Source organism: Gymnoscopelus microlampas, assembly GCF_963454915.1.
Source record: "Gymnoscopelus microlampas genome assembly, chromosome: 8".
Taxonomy (NCBI): Eukaryota; Metazoa; Chordata; class Actinopteri; order Myctophiformes; family Myctophidae; genus Gymnoscopelus; species Gymnoscopelus microlampas.
Window position 1 is genome coordinate 34,399,576 of NC_139945.1, and position 24,382 is coordinate 34,423,957.

The 24,382-nt window shown below is 42.9% G+C and overlaps 1 protein-coding gene across 2 annotated transcripts in view; it reads left to right on the top strand.

Annotated features, from left to right (window-relative positions):
• Positions 1–14,938, top strand: part of golim4a (golgi integral membrane protein 4a) — a 47,057-nt gene extending 32,119 nt beyond the window's left edge. Inside the window, exons 8-17 of one of the 2 annotated variants that reach the window (XM_084065256.1) lie at positions 263–442; positions 1,508–1,819; positions 2,798–2,854; positions 2,990–3,273; positions 5,284–5,360; positions 6,772–6,833; positions 8,323–8,535; positions 8,941–9,009; positions 10,358–10,447; positions 12,700–14,938. In XM_084065256.1, the coding sequence (XP_083921382.1) occupies positions 263–442; positions 1,508–1,819; positions 2,798–2,854; positions 2,990–3,273; positions 5,284–5,360; positions 6,772–6,833; positions 8,323–8,535; positions 8,941–9,009; positions 10,358–10,447; positions 12,700–12,861 (1,506 nt within the window). In that variant the 3' untranslated portion in view covers positions 12,862–14,938. Of the gene's footprint in view, positions 1–262; positions 443–1,507; positions 1,820–2,797; positions 3,274–5,283; positions 5,361–6,771; positions 6,834–8,322; positions 8,536–8,940; positions 9,010–10,357; positions 10,448–12,699 lie in introns of both variants that reach the window. The other variant, XM_084065255.1, reaches the window with a different exon arrangement.
• Positions 14,939–24,382: the final 9,444 nt, after the last annotated feature.

Genomic DNA, 24,382 nt, shown 5'->3' on the forward strand with positions numbered 1-24,382 from the left:
TCCGCCCAAGTGGAGCTTACTATGAAAGTCTGCTCGGCTTGTGTGTGTGTGTCTGTGTGCAGTGCACTGCCTGGGTGCGGCCGACAGAGTGCGCCAGAGTGCAGCTACAGTCAAAACACACACACACACACACACAGAGTCCGTAAATACACAATATTTTCGAGCTGCGTTCGCTTCCAGCGTTCGCGCGTCTTACTTGTAATAATAAATACGTTAGTCGTAACTGTACCTTGACAGTGTTGTGTGTTCGTTTCACCACCAGATGCAGGTAGATGAGTACAAACGCCTCAGGGAGACTCTGAACAGGATGCCGAACTTGGGACACGGCCAGCAGCCCCAGGTTGCAGCGGTGGCGGCTGAGTCCCATGTCCAGCCTGCCCCGCTGTTGACTGAACCACACAAAGAGGAACACCTGCATGAGGACCAGGACGCCCAGTCCAGGGTAATGTGGCAGTTTTGGAATGTTTCCATTAGGGCTGAAACTAGTTCTGGTCCATAGCGTCAGAAGGAGCTCTCCTTAACGCTATGGGACTTTTGAGCCTTTGCGCTCGGACCACAGGCTGCGCAGCCTCTCGTCTTTACTAAAAATAAAAAATAGACTTTTGCTACTCACCAAAACAAAGACGGTTTTATGGAGTTGAAAGCCTAGTCTACTTAGTGGGAACACTCTGAGCCCCCCACCAAAATACACTTTTTGGCCAGAAAAGAAAATATTTCACTGGAAATCTGGTCAATAGAAAAATTCCATTGAATAGATCTGCAGAGGGTGCAGTGGAGTAACCACTTTCTTTTTTTTCCTTCCGGTGAAATATTTTCTTTTCTGGCCAAAAAGTGTATTTTAGACGTGAGGTGGGGGACTCAGAGTGTTCCCACTATGTAGAGTAGGCTTTCAACTCCATAAAACTGTCTTTGTTTTGTTGAGTTGCGAAAGTGTATTTTTAATTTTGACCTAAGACGAGAGGTTGCGCAGCCTGCGCTACCACGGGTGTGAGGGGAAAGGATCAAAAGTACCATAGCGTTAAGGAGAACTCCTTCTAACGCTATGGACCAGAGCTAGGCTGAAACGATCTATTACTGTATTTTCTTAGCCATTGTTTTATTGATAACTTCTCCATTTTATTGAATAATCATGAAGTGCAGTTTATTTAACCACTTAAGCATTATTTTATACTTCGTCTCGCAACGGAGTCATGCAAAAATAGTGAAAAGAGACAGTCTACAAGCTCACAAAAAATGGCACAACATTTTTTCAGATGGGGGTCTGCAGCCAAAAGAATCCTTACAATAATCCTCCTTCCTCCTCCTTTATTTTTTTTTTTTTTTAACAATAATTCCACAAAACTGTCTGATTATTTTGCAGGGTCACGGCCAGAAAAGGTTGAGAACCACTGGACTAGTACATAATAATTAATTTGCGGGTCCCTGATATGGTGAAAGTTTGACAACGACTGGTCTAATTTGGCACACAATCCTCTCTTAAATGTTCAAACGTTCCTCTGCTCCGCAGCTGGACCTCCAGGAGGAGGAGGTGCACGGCCAGTCAGAAGTCCATTCCCACCCCGCGGTGTCCCAGGACGCCTTGCCAGAGGAGAAGGCGGCGGTGGAGGAGGAGGAGGAGGAGGAGGTGGACAGAGAGGGAGACGCGGAGCGGAAGAGGGAGCTGGCGGAGGAGGAGATGGCCCAGGCGGGGAAGCCTCAGAAGCTGGAGGAGGAGGATCCGGACCAGCCGCACGACGAAGAGGAGGAGGAGGAGCCCGAGCCGGAGCCGGAACGGCCGGACGAGAACGCTCTGGACCGCCAGAGACGCCAGCCTCAACCGGTCTGAACTGGTTTTGGGAATTTGTGTTAGAACTGCTTGTATGGAACGCATCTGTGTCATTTTAGGTTTCATTGGCTATTCAGAAATAGCAGATATACAAGCTCATGAGCTTGTAGATCTGCTATTTTTGGAAAAATCTTAAAATCTGTGCAAATCTCTGAATATATATTCTATAAATGTCTTCTAAATCCTAACCGTTTTTTTTTTTTAAACTTATGTTGCTATATATCAGTGGTTCTCAGACTTTCACATGTCGAGGACCCCCACAATGATATGTATTTGGCCGCGGACCCCCATCTCAAAATATTTAGTTCCAGGGACCCCCAGAAGCAAATATTTGAGTTGCAAATGTAAAAAATATATATATTCAAAGATTTGCACACATTTTCATGATTTTTTCAAAAATGGCCAAAGAAATCTAAAATGACAGAGATGCGTTCCCGGATTGAACGGATACCAGTGGTTCTCAAAGTGGGGTCCGGGCACCCCCAGGGGTCATGTAGGTGGTTTCAGGGGGTCCCCAGCCAAAATATTGATAGTGAGGAAACCAAATGGACCCCTACAGCTCTGTAACTCTGCAGAGTTATGGGGGTCCCGTGGCCTAATAATGCATTACCAAATTAGGCATCCTTGAAATTCTAAAGGTTGAGAATCACTGCTGTGAGACTATTTTTCATTTGTTAGTTAAATTGGTGTTTTTAAAATTGTGCCAGAATTGGATCAGAGGTAGTTCCTACACACCCGAACGTGGATACATTTAATGAAATCATTTTCATGTTGACGTCTTTGATCAACACTCAATGGGTTATTCTATTCATGTTCTAATCTACATCATCATAGACAGTAATTGAGTTAATCGTCCCAAAGAGAGATCGCAACATTCCACTGTGTTTACCTTTCAAATTAACACCAGCTGCTGTTTTTCCATCAGTTCGTTTTCCATCTGTTCATCTTCCCTTTTTTCGGATCCCCATGCAGGCGGAGCAGCGCCACGAGGCCCAGCGGCGTCAGGAGGCCCAGCAGCCGCACCCGGGGGCCCAGCTGCGTCAGGAGGCCCAGCAGCCGCACCCTGGGGCCCAGCTGCGTCAGGAGGACCAGCAGCCGCACCCTGGGGCCCAGCTGCGTCAGGAGGCCCAGCAGCCGCACCCGGAGGCCCAGCTGCGCCAGGAGGCCCAGCTGCGCCAGGAGGCCCAGCTGCAGCAGCGCGATGCCCACGTCCAGGTGAAGGAGCGCGTGAAATCGCCGTACGAGCAGCAGCAGGAACAGCAGCGCCTGGAGGCCCAGAGGGTCCTGGAGCGCAGGCAGCTCCAGCTCCGTCAGGAGAGCCTGCAGGCCCAGAGGCAGAAGGAGCAGAGGGAGAGGGAGCAGCGACTGAAGGAGGAGCAGGAGAGAGAGGCGCAGCACCACAGGGAGCTGGACAGGAGGGAGCAGCTGCTGAGAGAGGAGCAACTTAGGTCAGGGCGCTAACTGTGCATGCAAAACACTGGCTGTGCTAACTCTGTGTGTGTGTGTGTGTGTGTGTGTGTGTGTGTGTGTGTGTGTGTGTGTGTGTGTGTGTGTGTGTGTGTGTGTGTGTGTGTGTGTGTGTGTGTGTTTGTGTGTGTGTTCCAACATTATTTAAATAAATAAACATTAACAACAATAAATATATTACCACCCGCATTTGTCGTGACCCAGGAGATCAGGCTGATGCTGCCTGCCTGAGTTTGGATAATAATATCTGGAGAAGTATTTGTAAAACGTTTCATATTTTCGCCTATGATTACATTTTTGGGGCGGTGTTGCCGCCCCCTATAAGTGAGTTTTGGACACCGACCAAAACATTTGTGTACCCCCTAACCCTTCCATTGTTAATGCAAATCGATACTTTTTTCATATCAGCCAATCACATTACAGCTAGTGTCATCACCACTAACTGTAATGTGATTGGCTGACTTTGCAAATTCAGGACTGTGATTGGCTAGCGAAACACATGACACATGTGCAGCCCTATGAATAGCAGTATGGACTTTAAAAAAAGTCATTTGTCCTTTTTTTAAAGTGAGTCATGTTGTGATGACCACACACCGCCCACTTCACACTGGGTGTGATTTTTTAAATGGGAATTACTAATTATTAACTAATAATTAACTTTTTTAATTAAGAGCTTGTGATTAATAGTAACTACAGTGGATCCATTGGAACAACGCTTCTTATTTCCAACGGCTTTGAACATACTGTACTGTAGGAAGGGTTCATTTTAAATTTATTTGGTTATTCAAACATAGCAGATATACAAGCTCATAGCGAGTGCCCGAACCCGCCCGACGTTTTCGGGCCGAGCCCAAAATCTATGCTAATTAGTCGGGCCAGGCTGAGCCTCGGGTTCTGTGAAGAAGAAAAAAGAAATCTATTACCCCCAAAAAAGGAGTTTCAACTACCCCTAGCGGCCTACCGGTAAGGCTGACGGAAATGGCAGTGGATGTGTTTTGGATGCTGCTCAAAGTGAACTTGACTCAGGTATCTAGTTTGTCGCCGTCCAACCTTCCTAGCCCGTGTTATTAAAGAAAAACGTGCGACAATGGAAGTGGACGTTTTCAAGTTGTTTTGGCCATTATCTCTGGAACAGAATGTCCAAACTAAAGAAAAGGGAGTTAATGAGCAGTGTGGGCGATTAGTTACTACAAACAAGAAGTGTCTCGAAGCTGTCATTACAAACAAAGGCTTCTCCACTAAGTATTACATTAATTTCAGTTAGCGTGTTCAATACTTTTTTCCGGTGTTAAGGCACTTGATTACACATAATTATTATTTATGGACGTGTATGTTGTGATTTATTTTCATGTGTGGATTACTTGAGTTAATGTCTGGTAGAAATATAATTTGAATTGCATCTTTGGAAAAATAATAAATATACGGGGTTTCCGTGGCCAAATACATATTTATTTAGTGGTCCTTGGCCATAGTAAAAAAGTGAATGGACTAAGTTACGCCGTTAGACTCTACAGACCGTAAATGAAGCCTATTTTTCAACAATTTCAAATCCGCCATCTTTCTACATCCGGTCCGAATATGCAAATAAGAAACCAGAAATTAATGAATGCATTGGCTGGCAATGAATGCTATTGGTTGTGTAGCTTGTCAATCAAATCATCACATGGTAGCCACGCCCCTCCTACAGCGTACCCTACTTTATCATCATAATGGGACCATCATTTACCAAAACGCATATCATGGTGATTGAAAGAAGACTTTAAACTAGTGACTGGAAGCATATAGTATTTATGACAATGTTGGAGCCTAATTCTTTCTGACACCAGCAGGGGTAAAACAGCAAGGCTACAGGCCATTCATATGAACGGTCACTTCCTATACAACCTCAATTTACAACTCAGAAGCTTGCCCCTTGTCCTTGGCATGAAAAAGTTTGAGAACCACTGTCTGTCTGACTGTCTACCGTTTGTCATCACTGGGTGTGTGTGAAGGAAGAAGAAGGAGTACGAGAACATGGACAACGACATCGCCCAGGGAGAAGACGACAATCGCATCGACGATGAGGACGGTGAGGAGGGGACACCTCTGTTAACCCTGACTTTCAGCCTCACCCAGTTGATGGCTGCTCAGATGGTCATGATGAGCATGATGTCTCTGTTCGGGTCTGGAAACCTCATGTCCAAATCCTGTTACAGGATTCAAATGAAAAATAGCAAAAGTAGCAGATCTACAAGCTGCGCCACGCTTTGACCTTGTGGATCTGCTACTTTTGGTGTTTAATGTGTGACGCTGTAGTGTGATCAAGTAGGGCGTTAACTTACTAAATTAATTGAATTTAATTGAATTGATTTTTTCATTAAAACACGGAGATAAGAGGTTTCTGCCCGACAGCCACGATGAGCAATCTGCTAAACTTGTACATTGTGGTATTGGTGCTTTTGATTAAGTAAAAAATCTGTGTACCTTACTTTGGTCTGCCGCCACGGGGCGACTGGTTGCCTCGCCGCTCAGTGGTCCTTCTGGCCGATCTACACGGTCACGGCTTTTCTCTGTTCTGGCCCCACAGTGGTGGAATGAACTCCCCACTGATGTCAGGACAGCAGAGTCACTGCCCATCTTTCGCCGCAGGCTGAAAACCCACCTCTTCAGGAAACACTACCCTTCCTCTTTGCCTGGCTTACTTGTTGTTGTTAACTAGTTGTACGAACTCTTGCTTTATTGTTTTATTGGATCTTGTTTATTCTATACACTTTTTTTGTTTTAGCTCGTGCTCATTTGATTTTGCTATTTTGTCTCATCTGTTTAAGAAAGTAGGTAGCTGATATATTGCACTTTTACCTTAGCGCTAGGTATACTCTTAGTTGCTTGTTTTAAAAGAGAATGCACTTAAGACTTCTGGTGATTAGTAGTTTCGTTCCCTACCTATGTTGAATGCACTTATTGTAAGTCGCTTTGGATAAAAGCGTCTGCTAAATGACTGTAATGTAATTTACCAGACAGCCTCTCTACTGCCCTCTAAGGAAGGAAGTTGGAATGACAAGCATCAAAGACTAATGCCATTTTAACCACTTTAACACAATATACATCTGCTATTTGTGAATAGCCGATCTACAAGCTCACGGTGCGTCACAGTGCGGCCATCGCGATGTGCTGTGAGGTTGTAGATCTGCTATTTTAAAAACATTGTGAAAGAATGTTAAAAAAAATGAATATATAAACATTGTAGCAACACAAATCGTGCATGGGGGGGGGGGGGTCCCTGGCTGGCACCAAATATTTTCGTATGGGTGTCCACAGCCAAATACATATTAATTTGGGGATCCATGAAAAGTTTGAGGACTACTAGTCCTGGTGCCATTTTGAGACCGTATTAATGTGTGTGTGTGTGTGTGTGTGTGTGTGTGTGTGTGTGTGTGTGTGTGTGTGTGTGTGTGTGTGTGTGTGTGTGTGTGTGTGTGTGTGTGTGTGTGTGTCAACAGAGAGGGATCCTCATGGGGAGGAAGAGGAGAAGCATGATGAAGAGGATAACAGAGTGCCACAGGTATATCCATCCACCCGTCCAGGGCCGGATTAGCACTATGTGGTGCCCCAGGGCGACCTCAAATTGAAGTGCCCCCCGCACTTCGGCGCCCGCGCGTCGAAATCGTGCGCTTGCGCGCAAAATTGGCGGATTTTGTTAGTTTCTTTCGTGTTTTTGGTTACTTTATTTCGGTTTTAGGGTTATGGTTATGTTAAGGCTATGTTATTTAATTCTTATTAAAAAAAAACAAAAAAAAAAAACAGCCTATGGGTAATCCGGCCCTGCACCCGTCCATTCATCCATCCCTCCATGTCCATCCAGCATTTCATCCTTACTGTCATCTCAGTATTGTAAATTTGTACATTTCAGTAATAATATTACTGTTACCCTTCTCCAAGAAGTAACTCCTTACAATTTTCATTCTCCATTGAAGCTAAAAGAAACTAAAAGAGGCTCACAGCGCATCACGCCGTAACACATACAGTAGTGAAGCTTGTCTATCAGCTATACTGTACAACTAAGTAAATCATACACACTGTGAACTCTTGTTGATCCAAGAAAGCTTTTGTGTCCTGCAGTTGAAATACTTTCTTCAGCTCAACTTCCATTGGAGTGTATTCCTTGTCTAGATAACTTGCAAAAGTTTTTAGTTTTTTTACCTGGGCAATGTGTCCTTCTATTAACCCAGAGTGCTGCGCTACGAGCTTGTAGATCTGCTATTTTTGAAAAATATTGAAAATGTGTGCAAATCTAACACATAGTAATACATTATTTTATTGAGAACGAACCCAACTCTGTTCATCCATCCATATAGCCATTTATCCACCTATACGTCCGTCCGTCCGTCCATTCATCCAGCCATCTAATCAACCCCTTCAACCATTCACACAGCCCCTTATCTCTCACTACATATCACTGTTGATTTTGACAGCAAATTTTGGTTTGGTTTTAGTCATAGTCTTTTGAATACAATTCCATGTAGTTCATATTTTAGTCATCTGAAATGTTTTAGTTTTTGTCTAGTTTTAGTCGACTAAATCTACAGTTGATTTAGTCGACCAAAAATGTATTTTGGCAGGCGTTGATGGCGTCGTAATGGCTGATTTTACACTTGGTTGCATGCTGAAAATAGCCGATCTACAAGCTCACAACGCGTCGCACTGCGTCACGTTGTGAACTTGTAGATCTGAACATAAAATGACTTGTCTTTTAGTTCTACTGGATCTCTTCTCCACTAGTCCCTCACTATTTTTTTGTCTAGTTTTTATTTGTTGACCAAATTGTCAATATATTTAGTCTTAGTTTTAGTCATCATAGCATAGATTTTATTTTGTTTTCGTCAGTGAAAAAAGGTAGTCGACGAACATTTTTCGTCATAGTTTTAGTCGACGAAATCAACACTGCTACATATCACCCCTTCATCCATTCACAAAGTCCCTTATCTCTCACTGCGTTTCCAGTCCAAACTATTCACCACTGCTATGTTCCACTTCCTCCCCCCGGCCTGTAGGCGGCAGCAGAGGGCGAGGTGGATCCCGAGGACGACCCCAACAACCAGGGAGAGGACGAGTTCGAGGAGGCCGAGGACCAGCGGCCCCAGCACCGGGTGCGAGGCGAGGAGGAGGAGCAGGAGGAGGAGGAGGAGGAGCCGGCCAAGCACACAGACGGAGCTGCGCACGCAGCAGACCCTCCACCCAAGCCTGCCGTGGAGGAAGAGCTAGTGGTGAGACGGAACATAGTACAGCTAATAAAAAAAAACAGTCATTCTCAAACAAGGCAGTATTGATACTTTTACTTAAGTAAAGCAATTGAGTACTTTTTTCCACCACTGCCTGTAAGGGTCCATTTGTATACTGTCATCTTTGTGACACACAGATGTGTACACTCTTATCTGTGTGACACACACATATACACACATGCACACACTAACCAGCCCATGGATGAGAAACTGGCTAAAAATATAAAATATTAACAAGATTGTGTGTGTGTGTGTGTGTGTGTGTGTGTGTGTGTGTGTGTGTGTGTGTGTGTGTGTGTGTGTGTGTGTGTGTGTGTGTGTGTGTGTGTGTGTGTGTGTGTGTGTGCGTGTGCATGTGCGTGTGTGTGTGTGTGTGTGTGTGTCACTCAGATGGCTGGGAATCCAGATCAGCAGGAAGACACCCTAGATGACCAGTACCAGGAAGAGGGAGAGGATGAGGTCTGCACCACACACACACACACACACACACACACACACACACACACACACACACACACACACACACACACACACACACACACACACACACACACACACACACACACACACACAAAGAATGACGTTTGACAAAGTGTGAGTCAGTTCTACCCCCAGAGTATCACATGTACTGTGATCTGTGAACACTTGCATACAGTTGTATTGTAAGAGTGGAACAAAACCGTAACCCTGGAAACACTGATCAGCTCCCTCATAAGTGCACACGTCCACCTCTTTAACCATTTTCAATAAATAAATAAAACCTAGCCGATCTACGACCTCAAAATGCTCACGATGCGATGCAATTTGTTGTGAACTTGTAGATTGGCTATAATCTTTTTTTTTTCTGTCTTAAATTTTTATCCCACGATTTTGTAACCCCATTTTTTCACCCAGTGCCAATTGCCTATGTAATCCTGGCCGCTACTCTCCCTCTGCCAGCCTAGGGAGAGCTCAGAACTGAGCTCATGAGCTTCAATGCATGAGGAGCTAGCAAACCGCTTCTTATCACCTGACAGGGGGGAGTTTCCCCGGTAGGAACACGTTATTCCAACCAGTTCCTTTCCCCTCCATCAGGCGCCCTGGCTGACCAAGGGGCGGCAGTATAGAGACCAAGATTACTGCATGTTTTTTGTGAGGGTACCTACCCTAGGGCAGTGGTTCTCAAACTTTTTCATGTCAAGGACCCCTAAATTGACACTTATTAGCCCGCGGACCCCCATTTGAAAATATAAGCCAGGGACCCCCACAAGAGAAGATTTTTACGGCTCCAGCAGTGATCCTCAACCATTTTAATTTCAAGGACCCCCAGTTTGACATGCATTAGGCTACGGAGACCCATTTGATGGCATTACTATCACTTGGACCGCAATTTATATTGTAAAATCTATGTCAATGTAACTCTGAGAGTGTACACATGGAACCAAATGGACCCGTTGGTTCCATGTGTACACTCTCAGGGACCCATAAGGGTCCATTTGGTTCCATTTGTACACTCTCAGAGTTACAGACCCACAAGGGTCCATTTGGTTCCATTTGTACACTCTCAGAGTTACAGACCCATTAGGGTCCATTTGGTGCCTAATCTATCATTTAGCTGGGGACCCCCTGGAACTCCCTCAAGGACCCCTGGGGGTCCTCGGACCCCACTTTGAGAACCAATGCCCTAGGGGACACAGGGAGAACATGCAAACTCCACACAGAAAGACCCTTTCACCAGCCCCTGGATTGGCTGTAATAAAAAAATATATGAATAGTGCATAAGTGGATGACTCTTGTTTTCTTTTTTGTTGTGGTTGGTGTGTGTTAGGCTCAGGAGGACTTGGCTGGCGGTCCCAAGAGAGAAGAGGAGCTGGAGGAGGAAGGGGAGGACCCTTATAATGAGGAGACGGGAGAACAGGTGAGAGACTAGAGCACCACCTGGACGCCATAGTATTGTAACATGCAGTTACAATACAATTGTGGCAACATTGCTGGCAGAGAAATTCCATTTGAACATACAACATTAAAAATACAAGAAGAAATACAAGAAGATCACTATTCATAAAATAATAATGTAATCAGAGCAAATGTTGCACAATAGAATAAAATCACATCAGAAGAGCCGGAGATTGTGAAGCTGTATTCTGATATAATCATTTATCATCATTTATCATTTAGCCGTGTATGTACAGGGCTTGACATGAACGAAAGATATTTCCAATATAGTGACAATTGCAGATCTACAGGCTTACAACATGTCACGCGTTTTTAGCTTTCATTGCACAATGAATTATATAGGGCTTAAGTGGTTAAAGAACTCCAGGCCAGTGCTGTTGAGCTTTGATTGAACCTGCACTTTCAATAGAATTTGCAGAGGAATAGGCTCCATAACCTCTTGCTGAAGAAGTCTATTTTGTCCGTCGGGTGGTAAACCTCATATGTCCAAATATATGGATTCAAATTCAAAAGCATCAAAAGTATCAGATCTACAAGCTGGAAACGCGCCGCGAAGTAGATCTGATACTTTTCATGCTTTTGTCTGACGCTGCAGTATGATCAAGTAGGGTGTTAATTTGCGAAAAAACACACACAGTTAGAATATGGACATACTGTAAGGGGTTTCTGCCCGACAGCAATGATGTATTCAGTGTGATGTGGGAGAGGCCCAGATCATAAAGCCTCAGGGAGCTTCCTCTCACCAGGCAGCTTCTCGCGTGTGTGTGTGTGTGTGTGTGTGTGTGTGTGTGTGTGTGTGTGTGTGTGTGTGTGTGTGTGTGTGTGTGTGTGTGTGTGTGTGTGTGTGTGTGTGTGTGTGTGTGTGTGTGTGTGTGTGTGTGCGTGCGTGCGTGTCAGGGCTGGGCGAAATAGACACAATTTAATGTCATAGTATTTTTTACCAAATGCTATCAATACTGTGACGATAACATCGTATTGTGACGATATGCTTTTTTTCCCCCAAACATTTTCAAAGATAGCTTGTAGATTGGATATTTCAGCATAAAATAGGGCTTTAACGATTAATGCCAGGAAAAGAACAACAATTATGTCAAATCCTAAAATCCCAGGAAATATCGAGTCTCATATCACAACATACAGTAGATATTGATATTATATTGATATATTTCCCTGGCTTGTGTGTCTTTTCGCCTGTGTTCATGTGTTGCCATATATGTCCCTGTAACAGTAACCTGGCCAGAGTGTGTGGTAAATGAAGGCTGGATCAGGTGTCTGGTGTCTAGGTGTCTGGTTACCACCAGAGCCTGCTGATTAACAGGCAGGTCCTACAGCTCAATGGACTGCAAATATATCACAGCTACAGTATGAGAAAAAAACGTAATAAAACATCAAGCTAAGCTCTGTAAGAACCACAGCAAAATAAACTTCACTTTGTTTCCGTGACAGGATTTAAATCCAACGAGGGGTTAGATTTAGCAAACACAGCTCTTCTGTGCCTTTAACTGTTCAGCATGGCCTTGGCTTCTTCCAGGTTTTTATTTTCATGTAATCGCTTGTGTTAAAGCTACACTATCTAACTTTCCTCTTCTAGCCAATCGATTAACCACTTTACTCTTTCGCTGCCAGAATAAATAAATAAATGAATCACCCTCTGCCAGCGATTCTTTGATTTTCTTACCTTATCAAGTAGTCACAGAATATTTTTCTCCAGTATGATCGATCCCCTGATGGTTGCTAATCACTGTGCTTCCGCGAAAAAAAAAAAAAAATGTCATCGCGACCCACTGTTCGCTTGTTATAGACCGTTGAAAATAGCATGCCTCGTCAAAAATACATAGTAAAACACAGGAGGCGAGATATAGGCGATTTCCCAAATACGTTAACCAGGAAGTGGAATGAAGCAGTAAATCTTGGGATCACTTGATCTCCTGTTTCTGCGTGCATCTGGGGATGAAATGGTCACTCATGTGTTAGCGAAGAGCACCATCTAGTGGAAACACCCCCAAAAAAACTAAGTCGTCAAAATCGTCTGTGGCAGTGAATGAGTTAAGTGCTACAACGCTGTCGTGTGTCACTATAATTGAAAATGTTTTACATTTCCCTTTACGTTCCGCCTAAAATATTGATAAATGATTTAGTTAAATTATCACCATTTTTTAATAACCGGTGCACCCATACATCCCGTTGTGCGTGTGTTTGTCCTGTCTTCATCAGGATGAGGTGAAAGAGGCCGGTGCCAAGAGAGAAGAGGACCATCACAGGAAGGTGGGCCAGAACAATGAGGAAGACAATTACGAGGAGGAGGAAGAGGAGGTGGACGAGGAGGACCCTCACGCACGGGACAAGCCGGGGACCAATCGGAGGGCAGAGATGTGAGATATGGACATGGACCTTGACCAATAGCTGTGCCTTTGTTTCCCCCCTCCACTCCTCCGGCCTGGCCCCAGAGCCTCCTCTTAACCATGGATTGTGTCATAGGAGTCGAACCAGCAGTCATGGATGACCGGGGTTATGGGATGGTTCTCCCACAGTGTAGAGGTGGAACTGAAGGACCTCCACTGTGGAAATGGACAGAGTACTTCTGAGAGATATGGGATCTTTTTTTCTTATTCTATTTTTTATTTGTGTTATTTTCACACTCGTCTTGTCTTGTCTTTCTTTGCCTGTCTGGCTGTCTGTTTTGGTCTAATTGTCCCAACTGCGGACAGTGAAAAAAGAATGTACTTACAGTTGTGTGTGTGTGTGTGTGTGTGTGTGTGTGTGTGTGCGGTACGCGTGGTGCGTGCGCGTGGTGCGTGAGTGTAATGAAAACATTTTAAAAGTTGTTTATATGTCAGTGTTCAGACATTTTGTTTGTTTTTATGCAAAGTCTTTTCTCGTTCCATTTGTTTTAGCGGGCATATTTCGTATTATCTCTATAATGTTACTATCAGTAGGATGCTGCATTCCAATCAAACTAGTAATTTTATACGTTATTTATTGTTGATTGTGACAATTCTGACAATCTTGGATGGCACAGTGATACTTGTTTTTTAAATGTTTTTTTTATGTCTGAATTACCCGGGTTGGTTACTGCCTGCAGCAACGATGTCTTGAAACTGACATTCAGGAATATTGCCACTGTACATCAGCACACACAATACCAATGAAAAACAGCTCTGTTGTAGTTAGGGCAGGGATATTATATCCACATTGTGATGTGAGACTAGATATCGTCTCGGATTTTGAATATCATCAAAATAATAGTAAGTGTTGTTTAAATCACTTAAAACCGTATTTTATACTTTTAAAAAAATGTAATTGTCAGGAATAGCCAAAATAGCTGATCCACAAGCTCACATTGTGGCGCGCTGTGACCTTGAAGCGGCTATTTTAAAAAAAAGAAAAAGTACTCATTCACTGCCAGACTTATTTCTGGCTGCGTTTGCCCACTGCCAGCGATTTTCATTTTGTTTTACCTTTTCAACTGGTCACAGAAAATGTATATCCATTATGATCGCTCGTCCGACCGTTCGCCCAGAGAAAAAACAATCCAACCGCGACCGCCCCTTGCCTTGTAGCAGCACGTTGAAAATGTCATGTCTCGCGAAATGCAGGGCAAAAAAAGTCAACTCAAGATATAGCTGTTTTCAGAATGAAAATGGTCACTCGGGTCATAAGTCGTCCTTGGCAGTGTGGGCGTTTGGCCGATGTCTCGTCATAAGTCGTCCTTGGCAGTGAATGAGTTAATATTATAGCAACTACGATATTATCATCACCATATCGACATTGAGGTATTTGGTCAAACATATTGTGATATTTGATATTGTCCATATCGCCCAGCCCAGTCACTCTGCTTTTTAACATGAATAAGTGCCTATTTAAATTTAGGAAATGCTGAAACATCTACAACTTTTCTCTATCAAAAGTCCAAAGCAGGCGAGCATATAGGAGTTAACCCATTATGACCGGGAAAGCATCTGTCATTTTCGATTATCTTATACTTCAAAAATAGCAGATCTAAAAGCTCATAGCGCGGCACTCGTTGCAGCGCTATGAGCTTGTAGATCTGCTATTTTTGAATAGCCGAAGTATAAAATAATGGTTAGAGTGGTTACACAGATGCGTTCCTGGTTTTAATGGAGTTAAGGGTGTCTTGCTCAAGGACACAGAGACTCTGCGGGTCCGTGAGCGGAGACTTCAGTGGAGGACAGATACAGTAAGTGCCACAGCAGTTTAATGATGAAATGATGCTCTTGCAACTGGTTTCATCAGCTCTGGGAGGAGGAGGGGTTTTCACACACACCCACATCTTTATTGTACTGTACAATAGTAATATAAATATACTTGCAATTTGTATATATATTTTTTCCACCAGTTCTATGTCATACCAAAACAGAGGGAGACTGTATTCAAGTATGCACATGATAGGAAGTTGTGAATGAATAAACACGGTGAAGGTTTTGAAGATCTATGTATCGGTGCTGGGTGTGATTCTTTTCTAGACCACTGCTTTTCAATGTCTGGTCCGAGGACCACCAAGGGTCCAAATGGGCCCTTACGGGTCTGTAACTCTTGAGAGTTAAGTGAACCTTTTTTAAAGGAGACATCCGGACATTTTAAGTGTTATCTTTGATGTGTCGCTAATCACTCACCAACATTGAAAGGGTCGTTGAGTTATTCCCAGAGAGTCCCCTTCGTCCCGTCTAACGACCCCCTCCGTTGGCATAATGGGAGCCCGTGGAAAGCTGAAATTCGCCTATTTTAACAAATGCAAAGTCTGTTTTTTTTCTCCTAGTACTCATTGTGGAGTCTCATGATACCCTAACAGGCACTGAAAGTCCCCGACGAGCTAACGCTAATGCAGAACGAGCTAACGCTGGTTGCTTGTTTCTCTCCCAGAACCTGGCAACTCGGTGTTGCCAGGGAGAGAAACAAGAAAGAAACATTCGAGAAGCCTTGAATTCATGAAGATTTTTATTGTTTTTGACGCATTCCTAAGCCAATAATTTGATGACTCAATTGACCTGCATTTAAGTCTCCGCAGACTCCACCGGTCATCAAATTATTGGCTCAGGAATGTGACAAAAACCAACAAATCTTCATGAATTCAAGGCTTCACAGGGTGTGTAATTGATAGAAAAGGGTGAACTCCTTTTAATAACTGTTAAACCCAAACAATACCTTTTTATAGGGCTTGGTCAATGAGGAAAAGTGGTGGGGCAAAGCTACACCAATGGAAGCTAAGTGTGGGGCTAAGTGAGGAATGATACGTAGCTTGCGAGGTTAGTTCAGGCAGTATGTACTCGAGAGGTTACACTACACATTACTATGTGGGTGTATACAGTGTCATGCAAGACCCATACGTCATACACTGACGTGGCAATCAGCTGACGATTTGGGCGGGTTATTTAAGCTCACCTAAATCTGCGTTCCTTCCGCTGTATTGTGTCCCTGGTTTTTTGTTATGGGGCTGTGTGCTCCCACCGCCACCCCAGCACTACCAGTGGGCTCTGCTATTAGTTCTGTTCCCCATGGGGGGTTGTTATTGTATATCTGTCACCCTGCTCTTAAAGTAATGCTAGGTAACTTTTTCAATAAAACTAAAGTTAAATTGTATATCTTTTGTGAGTGGCAAATGTTTCACAACACCCACTCCATGAATTTCACCCCCGAAAGCCTTTTATTTATATATTTTCTATTGAACGGGGTCGGGGTTGACGTTCCCGCGATAATGACGTCATCTGGCCGGAAAATGGAAGCGGAAATGCACCGGTTTCCTGTTTGGCCAGGAACTACTGCACCGGTTTCCTGTTTGGCCAGGAACTACCGCGCTAATAACAAAAGGAAACTCATGCTGATTTTAAGAGATTGTATGATTTGAAGAACGAAAAAAACAGAAAAAGAAAACACAGCTCACGGTAACTAAAGCTCCACTGGCTAAGAGAAACGATCCACAGATCGTATAAAACAATTAAAATAACGCTTTTTGAAACACTTCCGTCTTCCGGTGAAAACAAATGGAATTCTGGGTAACGCAGTAATAAACAAACGGCCTGCAGTGACGGTAATGACCAGCAGAGGCTGAAATCGTTTTTTTGAAATGTGCACAGTACAACTTTAATGATAATGAATTTAATGATAATGAATTTATTTATATAGCACATTTCCAGACATAGTCACAAAGTGCTTTACAGAGCAGGATAATGGTTAATGATGGTTCTCTAATTGTGCTGAGCAGGGAGAAAAATGTAGCAGAGCCTGAACACCAACATCCACACTTGCATTCTCATTCTGTAATATGTGTTCAATCTATTCATTCTATTATATTGGTTCAATCTATTGTACCTGTACCTTGGTGTGTTGATATTGTCAAAAGTATATGCATTTGCAGTAGTGAAAATGTATAGGCATTTAGAAGACGCTCTTATCCAGAGAAACGTACAAAGTGCTAGATCAGAGTGAATGGCACGCACCCTGTCAACAGAATGACAGGGGTAAAATGGTCAGGAAGTAGAGTGAAAAACATTCTAGTGCTTCAACAGTAACTAGGATACCAGGCAGACATCAAACCTACTGTAGCATACTAGCATTACATCTGTCCAAACAAAATGCAATCTAAATAACATTCTTAGCTTTTGTGGACAAGAAAACGATACATGTTTATGTAAATAATATACATTAAGTGTCCCAAGTACTTGTAGATCTGCATAGTATAACTCAAAGTGGGGTCTGGGGTTCCATGGTGGTCCCCAGCTAAATGACGGGTAACTCGGGAGAGTTATGGGGGGTCTGTTGTTGCATAATGCATAGTAAAATGTGGGGTCTTTGAATGTTGACATTCACTGGTATAACTATTATCTCTAGGCAACGAGAAGTGATGGACGGAATGGTGAGGAGTGCTAGGGGATGAGGCTGTCTGACGAGGTGAGTTTTCAGACTGCGGAGGAAAATGGATAGTGATTCTGCAGTGCTGACTGTAGGGGGTTCATTGGGTTCGTTCCACAGCTTGGGAGTCGTGAGGGAGAATAGTCTATAGGACGCTTTAACCATTATTTTATACTTTGGCTATTCAAAAATAGCAGATCTACAAGCTCATACGAGCTTGTATATCTGCTATTTTTGAAAAATCTTGAAATCTTGAGATCTAAAATGACACAGATGCGTTCCCGGTCTTAAAGGGTTAAAGCATTGTTAACCGTGTTGAAGGGAAGGGACGAATAGATATCCTGTATTAGCTGTTCTAACTTCTGAAGAAGTATTGTACTCGACTACATTTTGTAGAAGAGGCACAAATTGCTGACGTGGCATGAAACCTCTTTTCCCTCTCAAGGTAAAACTTTGAGAAAGCTTCCTTAAATGAAGAAAAGATGGAACTTTCAAGAGCAACATTGAACTGGAGAGGGATTGGTTGTTAAGAGTTGTTATTCATGAGAAATGGTTACCTTCAGGATGGGCACATTGGGCCCTTGGCTTCCATTCACTAAGTGATTCTCAAACCTTTTTCATTTCAAGGACAACCACTTAGTAACTGTTAGTCTTCACCCCCCCTTAAACCTCCCCCCTTGTGCGTTCTCTTCATTGCCTTCCGGTTGCTGCCTGCAGTGATTGATTGATTGAATACTATATTAAAGAGATAGTTCACCCTAAAACGTACTTATTTTCTATTGATTAGTCACCCCATGGAGACTTGAATTCATGGAGATTTTTTGTTTTTGTCGCATTCCTAAGCCAATAATTTGACCAGCGGACCGGTGGGCAGTGGTTCCGTTAGGAGACTCTTTGTGTCTCCTACCGGAACCGCTGTCAGTCATCAAATTATTGGCTTAGGAATGCGACAAAAACAAAAAAATATCCATGAATTCAAGTCTTCATGGGTTGACTAATCAATAGAAAAAAAGTCATTTTGGGAGTGAACTATCCCTTTAACATGTTTGATAATAGTGCGGCAGTACTAGTCAAGAAAGCTCTGCTCTGTGTTCTCTCTTTCACATGCTTTTTTCTCCTGCATTTCTATTTCGTTCACTCTCTTTTTTCTGCTCTGGCCCCGGGAAAGGGGTGTAATTTTAGATTTTAACCACTTTAACCATTATTTTTATACTTTGGCTATTCAAAAATAGCGGATTTACAGCTCATGAGCTTGTAGATCTGCTATTTTTGAAAAATCATGAACATTTGTGCAAATCTTTGAATATATATAGTTGGTTTTTTTAAGCGAACATTTGTAACTCAAATCTTTGCTTCTAGGGGTCCCTGCAACTAAATATTTTGAGATGGGGTTCCACGGCCAAATACATGTACTTTTCCGCCTTTGCTATCTGTCTTTCTCTCATCTTCTGTGTGTGTGTGTGTGTGTGTGTGTGTGTGTGTGTGTGTGTGTGTGTGTGTGTGTGTGTGTGTGTGTGTGTGTGTGTGTGTGTGTGTGTGTGTGTGTGTGTGTGTGCGCGTGCGTGCGCGCACGTGCGTGCATGCGTGCGTACGTGTGTGTCTCTGTGTGTGTCGCTGTCTCTCTATTTTGGTTTCCTCCCTGTCTCCCTGTCATCTTCCCGCCACTGGTGTCAAGACACCTCATTTCCCCAGGGGGATTGTGGGATGTTGGAGCAGTGTGAGTGTACCAGTGTCTCATTACTGTGCTCATAGCCTGCCCCCAGGGAGAGGCTCACACCTTGCTATCTCCCGCACGCACATGCACACACACACACACACACACACACACACACACACACACACACACACACACACACACACACACACACACACACACACACACACACACACACACACACACACACACACACACACACAAACAAACACACACACATGTTTTACTATACTATATTATGAGGACATCATCATTTTGGGATGTCATTTTATACAGTAGACCTATATAGTGGTAAAACCTTTTTTTTAACCACTTCTTGCAAAAAAAAAATTAGTTTAATTGCGTGCCGATTTCATCCACCCAAAATAGCCGATCTATAAGCTTGTTTGTTGTCAACTATTTTGGTATAAATGGCTAAACTTAGTATAAATCAAGCAACATTTTTTATAACCATTTGTCTTGTGAGGACCAGGAAAATGTTCCTCGCAATGTCTATATTATACATAGTATACTTGTGGGGACATTTGGTCCCCACAAGTATAGTCATACAAGTGTGTGTACACACACACACACACACACACACACACACACACACACACACACACACACACACACACACACACACACACACACACACACACACACACACACACACACACACACACACACACACACGGCAGTGACAGTGACAAGCAATTGCAGAGATAATTCTCCTCCTCCACATCTATCTCTCTGTTTCTGTCTCTCTCTCTCTCTCTCTCTCTCCCTCTGTTCTCCTCTGCCCATCTCTAACACTAATCATTTCACGAGTGAATAACCACGCATGAATAATTCTAATGTGTTGATTGCCAAGAGCCAAAGTCTTCAGATCTTCAGATGCATAGAAGCCCACATGACTGCGGCTCACAATGTCTCACATCTTCCATTTTAATACCAATGTACGGTGGTGGAAAGTTACAAAATACATTTACTCAAGTACTGTACTCTAGTACTGTACTTAAGTACAATTTTGAGGTACTTTTACTTAAGTGTTTCCGTTTTCCGATACTTCTCAGTGGCAACATGTAGGCTACTTTTTACTGCAATACAATTGCTTCAGTTACTAGTTACTTTGCAGATTTAGATTATTATTATTAAAAAATATACGTTAACGGTCCGGGTACTCACAACTAACTTTTAAACATTTTACATTTTTACTTTAGTTTTGGCTATAAGTACATTTTGATGCCAATACGTTTGTACTTTTATTCAGTGAATTATTTAATACAGGATTTTTACTTGTAGAGCATTTTTACCAGCTTGCAAAGCTGGTCTACAAACCGTCAGACCTACTTCCGACACATTAGAGATTTGCATTCGACACATTTTCATTTGCATTCGACACATTTTCAACACATTTGCGCGTCATTGGCTGTCCTTTAAGCCAATGGGGATACTTTCCCAAATCCCATACTCTGCACGGGCGGGCCTCGTCCTCCCAAGCTATGGGACTAGACACGCCTCTGACTGCCCATGAAGACAGTCTTCTAGGGCTGGCTGATTTTCCAGAAGAGCTGAAATGAGCAATGAGCAAATGAAAAAAAAAACTCTAAAATATTCTAAACCCACTATAGCAATCTGGTAATATCAGGCTACATATCACTTAAATGTCAGAGCTTAACTCGGCATGTAAATATGATATAAATGTGTTAATGTGAAGTGGATTCCTTCCAGCGCTAGCCGATTTTGGCTAATAGTAACAGCAACTAACTAACAGTTTTTAGCCAAACGCGCTCATGTCCGCTCTCCATTAGTTCTCGACGCAAGTCGCGTTATTACACCCGTAATTTTCATGTATTGTACATCCCACAATAAAATGTATTAACCATGTTATGGTTTCTGTCCATTACAAATGTCACAAGACACGAAGGAGACGAGGCAGCGGCCCGCGGAATTCGCGGCCTAGCGCAAGCATAAGCCTCGCCTGGGAGTGGGGCCTTTACCCCAACATCGCCGGGCCGCCCGACGATGTCGGCGCGCTGCCACCCGCGACGTCCCGCGCCATGTAAACAAACTACCGGTTGTTGCTAATACTGTCTAAGCATGTATGTGAATGCTTATGTCCAATACTGTGTTGCCGTTAGTTGGGTTTAAGCCAACAGCTGCCTACAATGGGCCGTCAGTGTGTAGTTAAGCCACGGGTAGAGTTAGCATGCGGCTAACGTTAATGTTACACAACGCAGCTGTCGTCACTCAAACGGCTACGTTAAACATCTTATCAACAACCTGTATGCACGTTAGTGTGGTCAATGTCATCAATGCTAACTAATTAGCCCGTTGCACAGTGTTATTTTGGTGTCTTTTGTGTCTTTTGTAGCAACTCAGAGTGTTAAGTCGCACGGAATTGAATAGCTTAGCACTTCCGGTCGTTCCTTCACAATAAAGGTTGCAATCAATTGAAAATAGCCGATCTACAAGCTCTCAATGCGTCGGCGTCGCGATACACACAATATACACATCTTTAGAAAACAGCTGATCTACAAGCTCAAAACAACTCGCAAAGCCACACGTGTACAAGTATATAGGGATAAAGTGGTTAATGCAGGCTTTGTAATAATTATACACATCTACAGTTCACAAAAGGACAATATGCCTCTGAGATGTAGTGGAGTAGAAAATTGCACATACTCCAGTACAGTTAAAACCCCTCAAATTTGTACAGTACTTCAGCACAAACAAATTCACATTATCTACCTATCCATCAGCATAACATGAATATTCTATCTATCTATCTACCTATATATCTCTCTCTGTGATCACATTACTTAATACAATGTATGATGACTCATTATATTATTATATGAATATTAGATAATGATTACTACAAGCTCACAACGCCTCGCGATGCGTTGCAAACATAGCAGATCTACAAGCTCACAAAAACAACCCGCCAAAGGGGGCCGCCATGTTACTCCCAGGGGGTCCGCGAACATCACTTCCGCATTTTCTTCTTCGCTGGTCTAAACAAAGACACGGTTGCCAGATTTATGAGAGAGAAATAACCAACCAGGTCAATGAAAACAAGCCAAATATTTAAGTGACTATTAGGCTACATGAGCACTTTAAACCTATATGCATCGGCTATTTGAAAATAGACTATTTGGAAGTAGCCGATCTACAAGCTCACAACAAAATAATAACAAATAAAAAGCAACTACCAATATTTACAAGCAACTTTACAGAACACGAGGTCGCTTACAATTAGTACACATGGCAACACTGTGTGTGTGTGTGTGTGTGTGTGTGTGTGTGTGTGTGTGTGTGTGTGAATGAAAAACAAGCGCCGAAACAAGCGTTTTTTTCCCAAACAAACACATTTACACTTGCGTGTGTGTCACCTACATTGTCAATCTATATACCATTTTAAAGGTACGTGCCTTGTGATTAAAATGATGCAAACCTACAAGCTCACAACGCGTCGCCGCCTTGTGTGCTTGTAGATCTGCTCTTTTTCATTTTTTATTGAATACTTGAATTAGAAAAGACATTAATGAAACCAAATGGACCCATTTGGGTATTTTGTTCATGTAAGCCAGTAGTGGAAAGGGCAAACTTGCATGAAATTAAAAGACACGTTGTGAGCTTCACTTTTATAAAGGCTATGTGGTATCTGAAACCCACAGACTTCACTATGGTCTGGTAAAGGTTCTACTGCACTTTTTACTACACACACACACACACACACACACACACACACACACACACACACACACACACACTTTATATTGGTAGCCAACCGATGAACCTCTCTGTGGAGTCCTTTCGGTTGCATTGGAATGGCTGACATTTCATTTTAAAGACCACTTTTACATTTTGTGCTGCAGATTGGGGCAAAAAAAGCCTGCCGCAAGCTGGTATATTATGACTTTGTCATTTCTTGTTATGTTGTGGTATTGCTACTTTTACTTAAATAAAACAGCTGATAACTTTTTCCACCACTGCCAATGTACAGTAGGAATGGTTTCAAAGCTAAACTCATGATTCATGAGAAGTAGTTAGATTTACAATTTTATACCCACATTCTCTTTTCGTGTGCCATTTTACCCCCATATGTGCCCTATAATGTCATAATGGACTGTAATGATTATGAATTGTGTCGTGCCACTGTGTTTGTAGGTGAAATAACACACACTTACAGTAGATCCCAGCTGGCTTCAATCTTCCACTTCTAAGCCAGACCTAATCTCAAAATGTAAGTCCTGTGTAGAAATAATGTAGCCTGGCATGGCCAGACTAATATCACTGCGTATAGATATTAGTCTGGAATCTCTGTGTGGAACCTGCATTTCCAAGGGGCGAATAAAAAAAATGCCTCTGGTGATAAACCCGCCCCCCATATTTGCATACTGGGCCCTGATTGGTCCCTCACTACTTCGGAGGGAGTGAAATCCAATCACAACTGAGCGGTGCCAGACCATATCTGCAGAGGGCGCTGAAAATAGCCGATCGACAAGCTCACGCGTTGCGAGCTTGTCGATCTGCTATTTTCAGCGAAAGCTTTCCCCACAATACGGATGCTGGGGTTCAAGTGGTTAAAGCGATATTTTTCTTCAAAGCTTCAGTGGGCCCATATTTCCCTTTTAATTCCCTTTAATTAAATGAAATACTGCAGCCTATTTCTTCGTGCTAGGTACGTACCGTACTGTGACATTTCATACTGTTGCATCATTATCTCCAAAAATAGAATTGTTTGGGAGGCTGGTTAGCTGGAGATAAAGTTATTTATTAATTATCTCAGACACAGACACACTTGCACACATAAACAAATCCTAATGAGGCATTGGAATGGTAGTTTGTTCCTGGGTCTAATGCTCGTTACAGAGATATGGAGCGTGTCTCTGTAATTGTGCAGGGCAAGAGGTGTCAAGCAGAGGGGTGTGTGTGTGTGTGTGTGTGTGTGTGTGTGTGTGTGTGTGTGTGTGTGTGTGTGTGTGTATGTGTGTGGGTGTGTGTGTGTGGGGGGGGGGGGGGTATAGTATATAGTACAATTTGAGAAATAGACATTGGTTGTTTTTTGGTTAAACTCCATTTTTAACATGTTAGATTCATCAAAAACACCCGTCCTTGGTTCTGGTGACTCACCCTGCCCTCCTAATACGCGAGGGGCCGTGTTTTTTCGATTACTTTTTTTCATTTTTATTTTATTACATTTTTTTATTGTATTCATTTTTTATTTTATTTTTATTTTTAGCATCTTTCCGCCGGTCATCAAATTATTGTCTCAGGAATGTGACAAAAACCAAAAGATCGCCATGAATTCAAGGATTCATGGGGTGT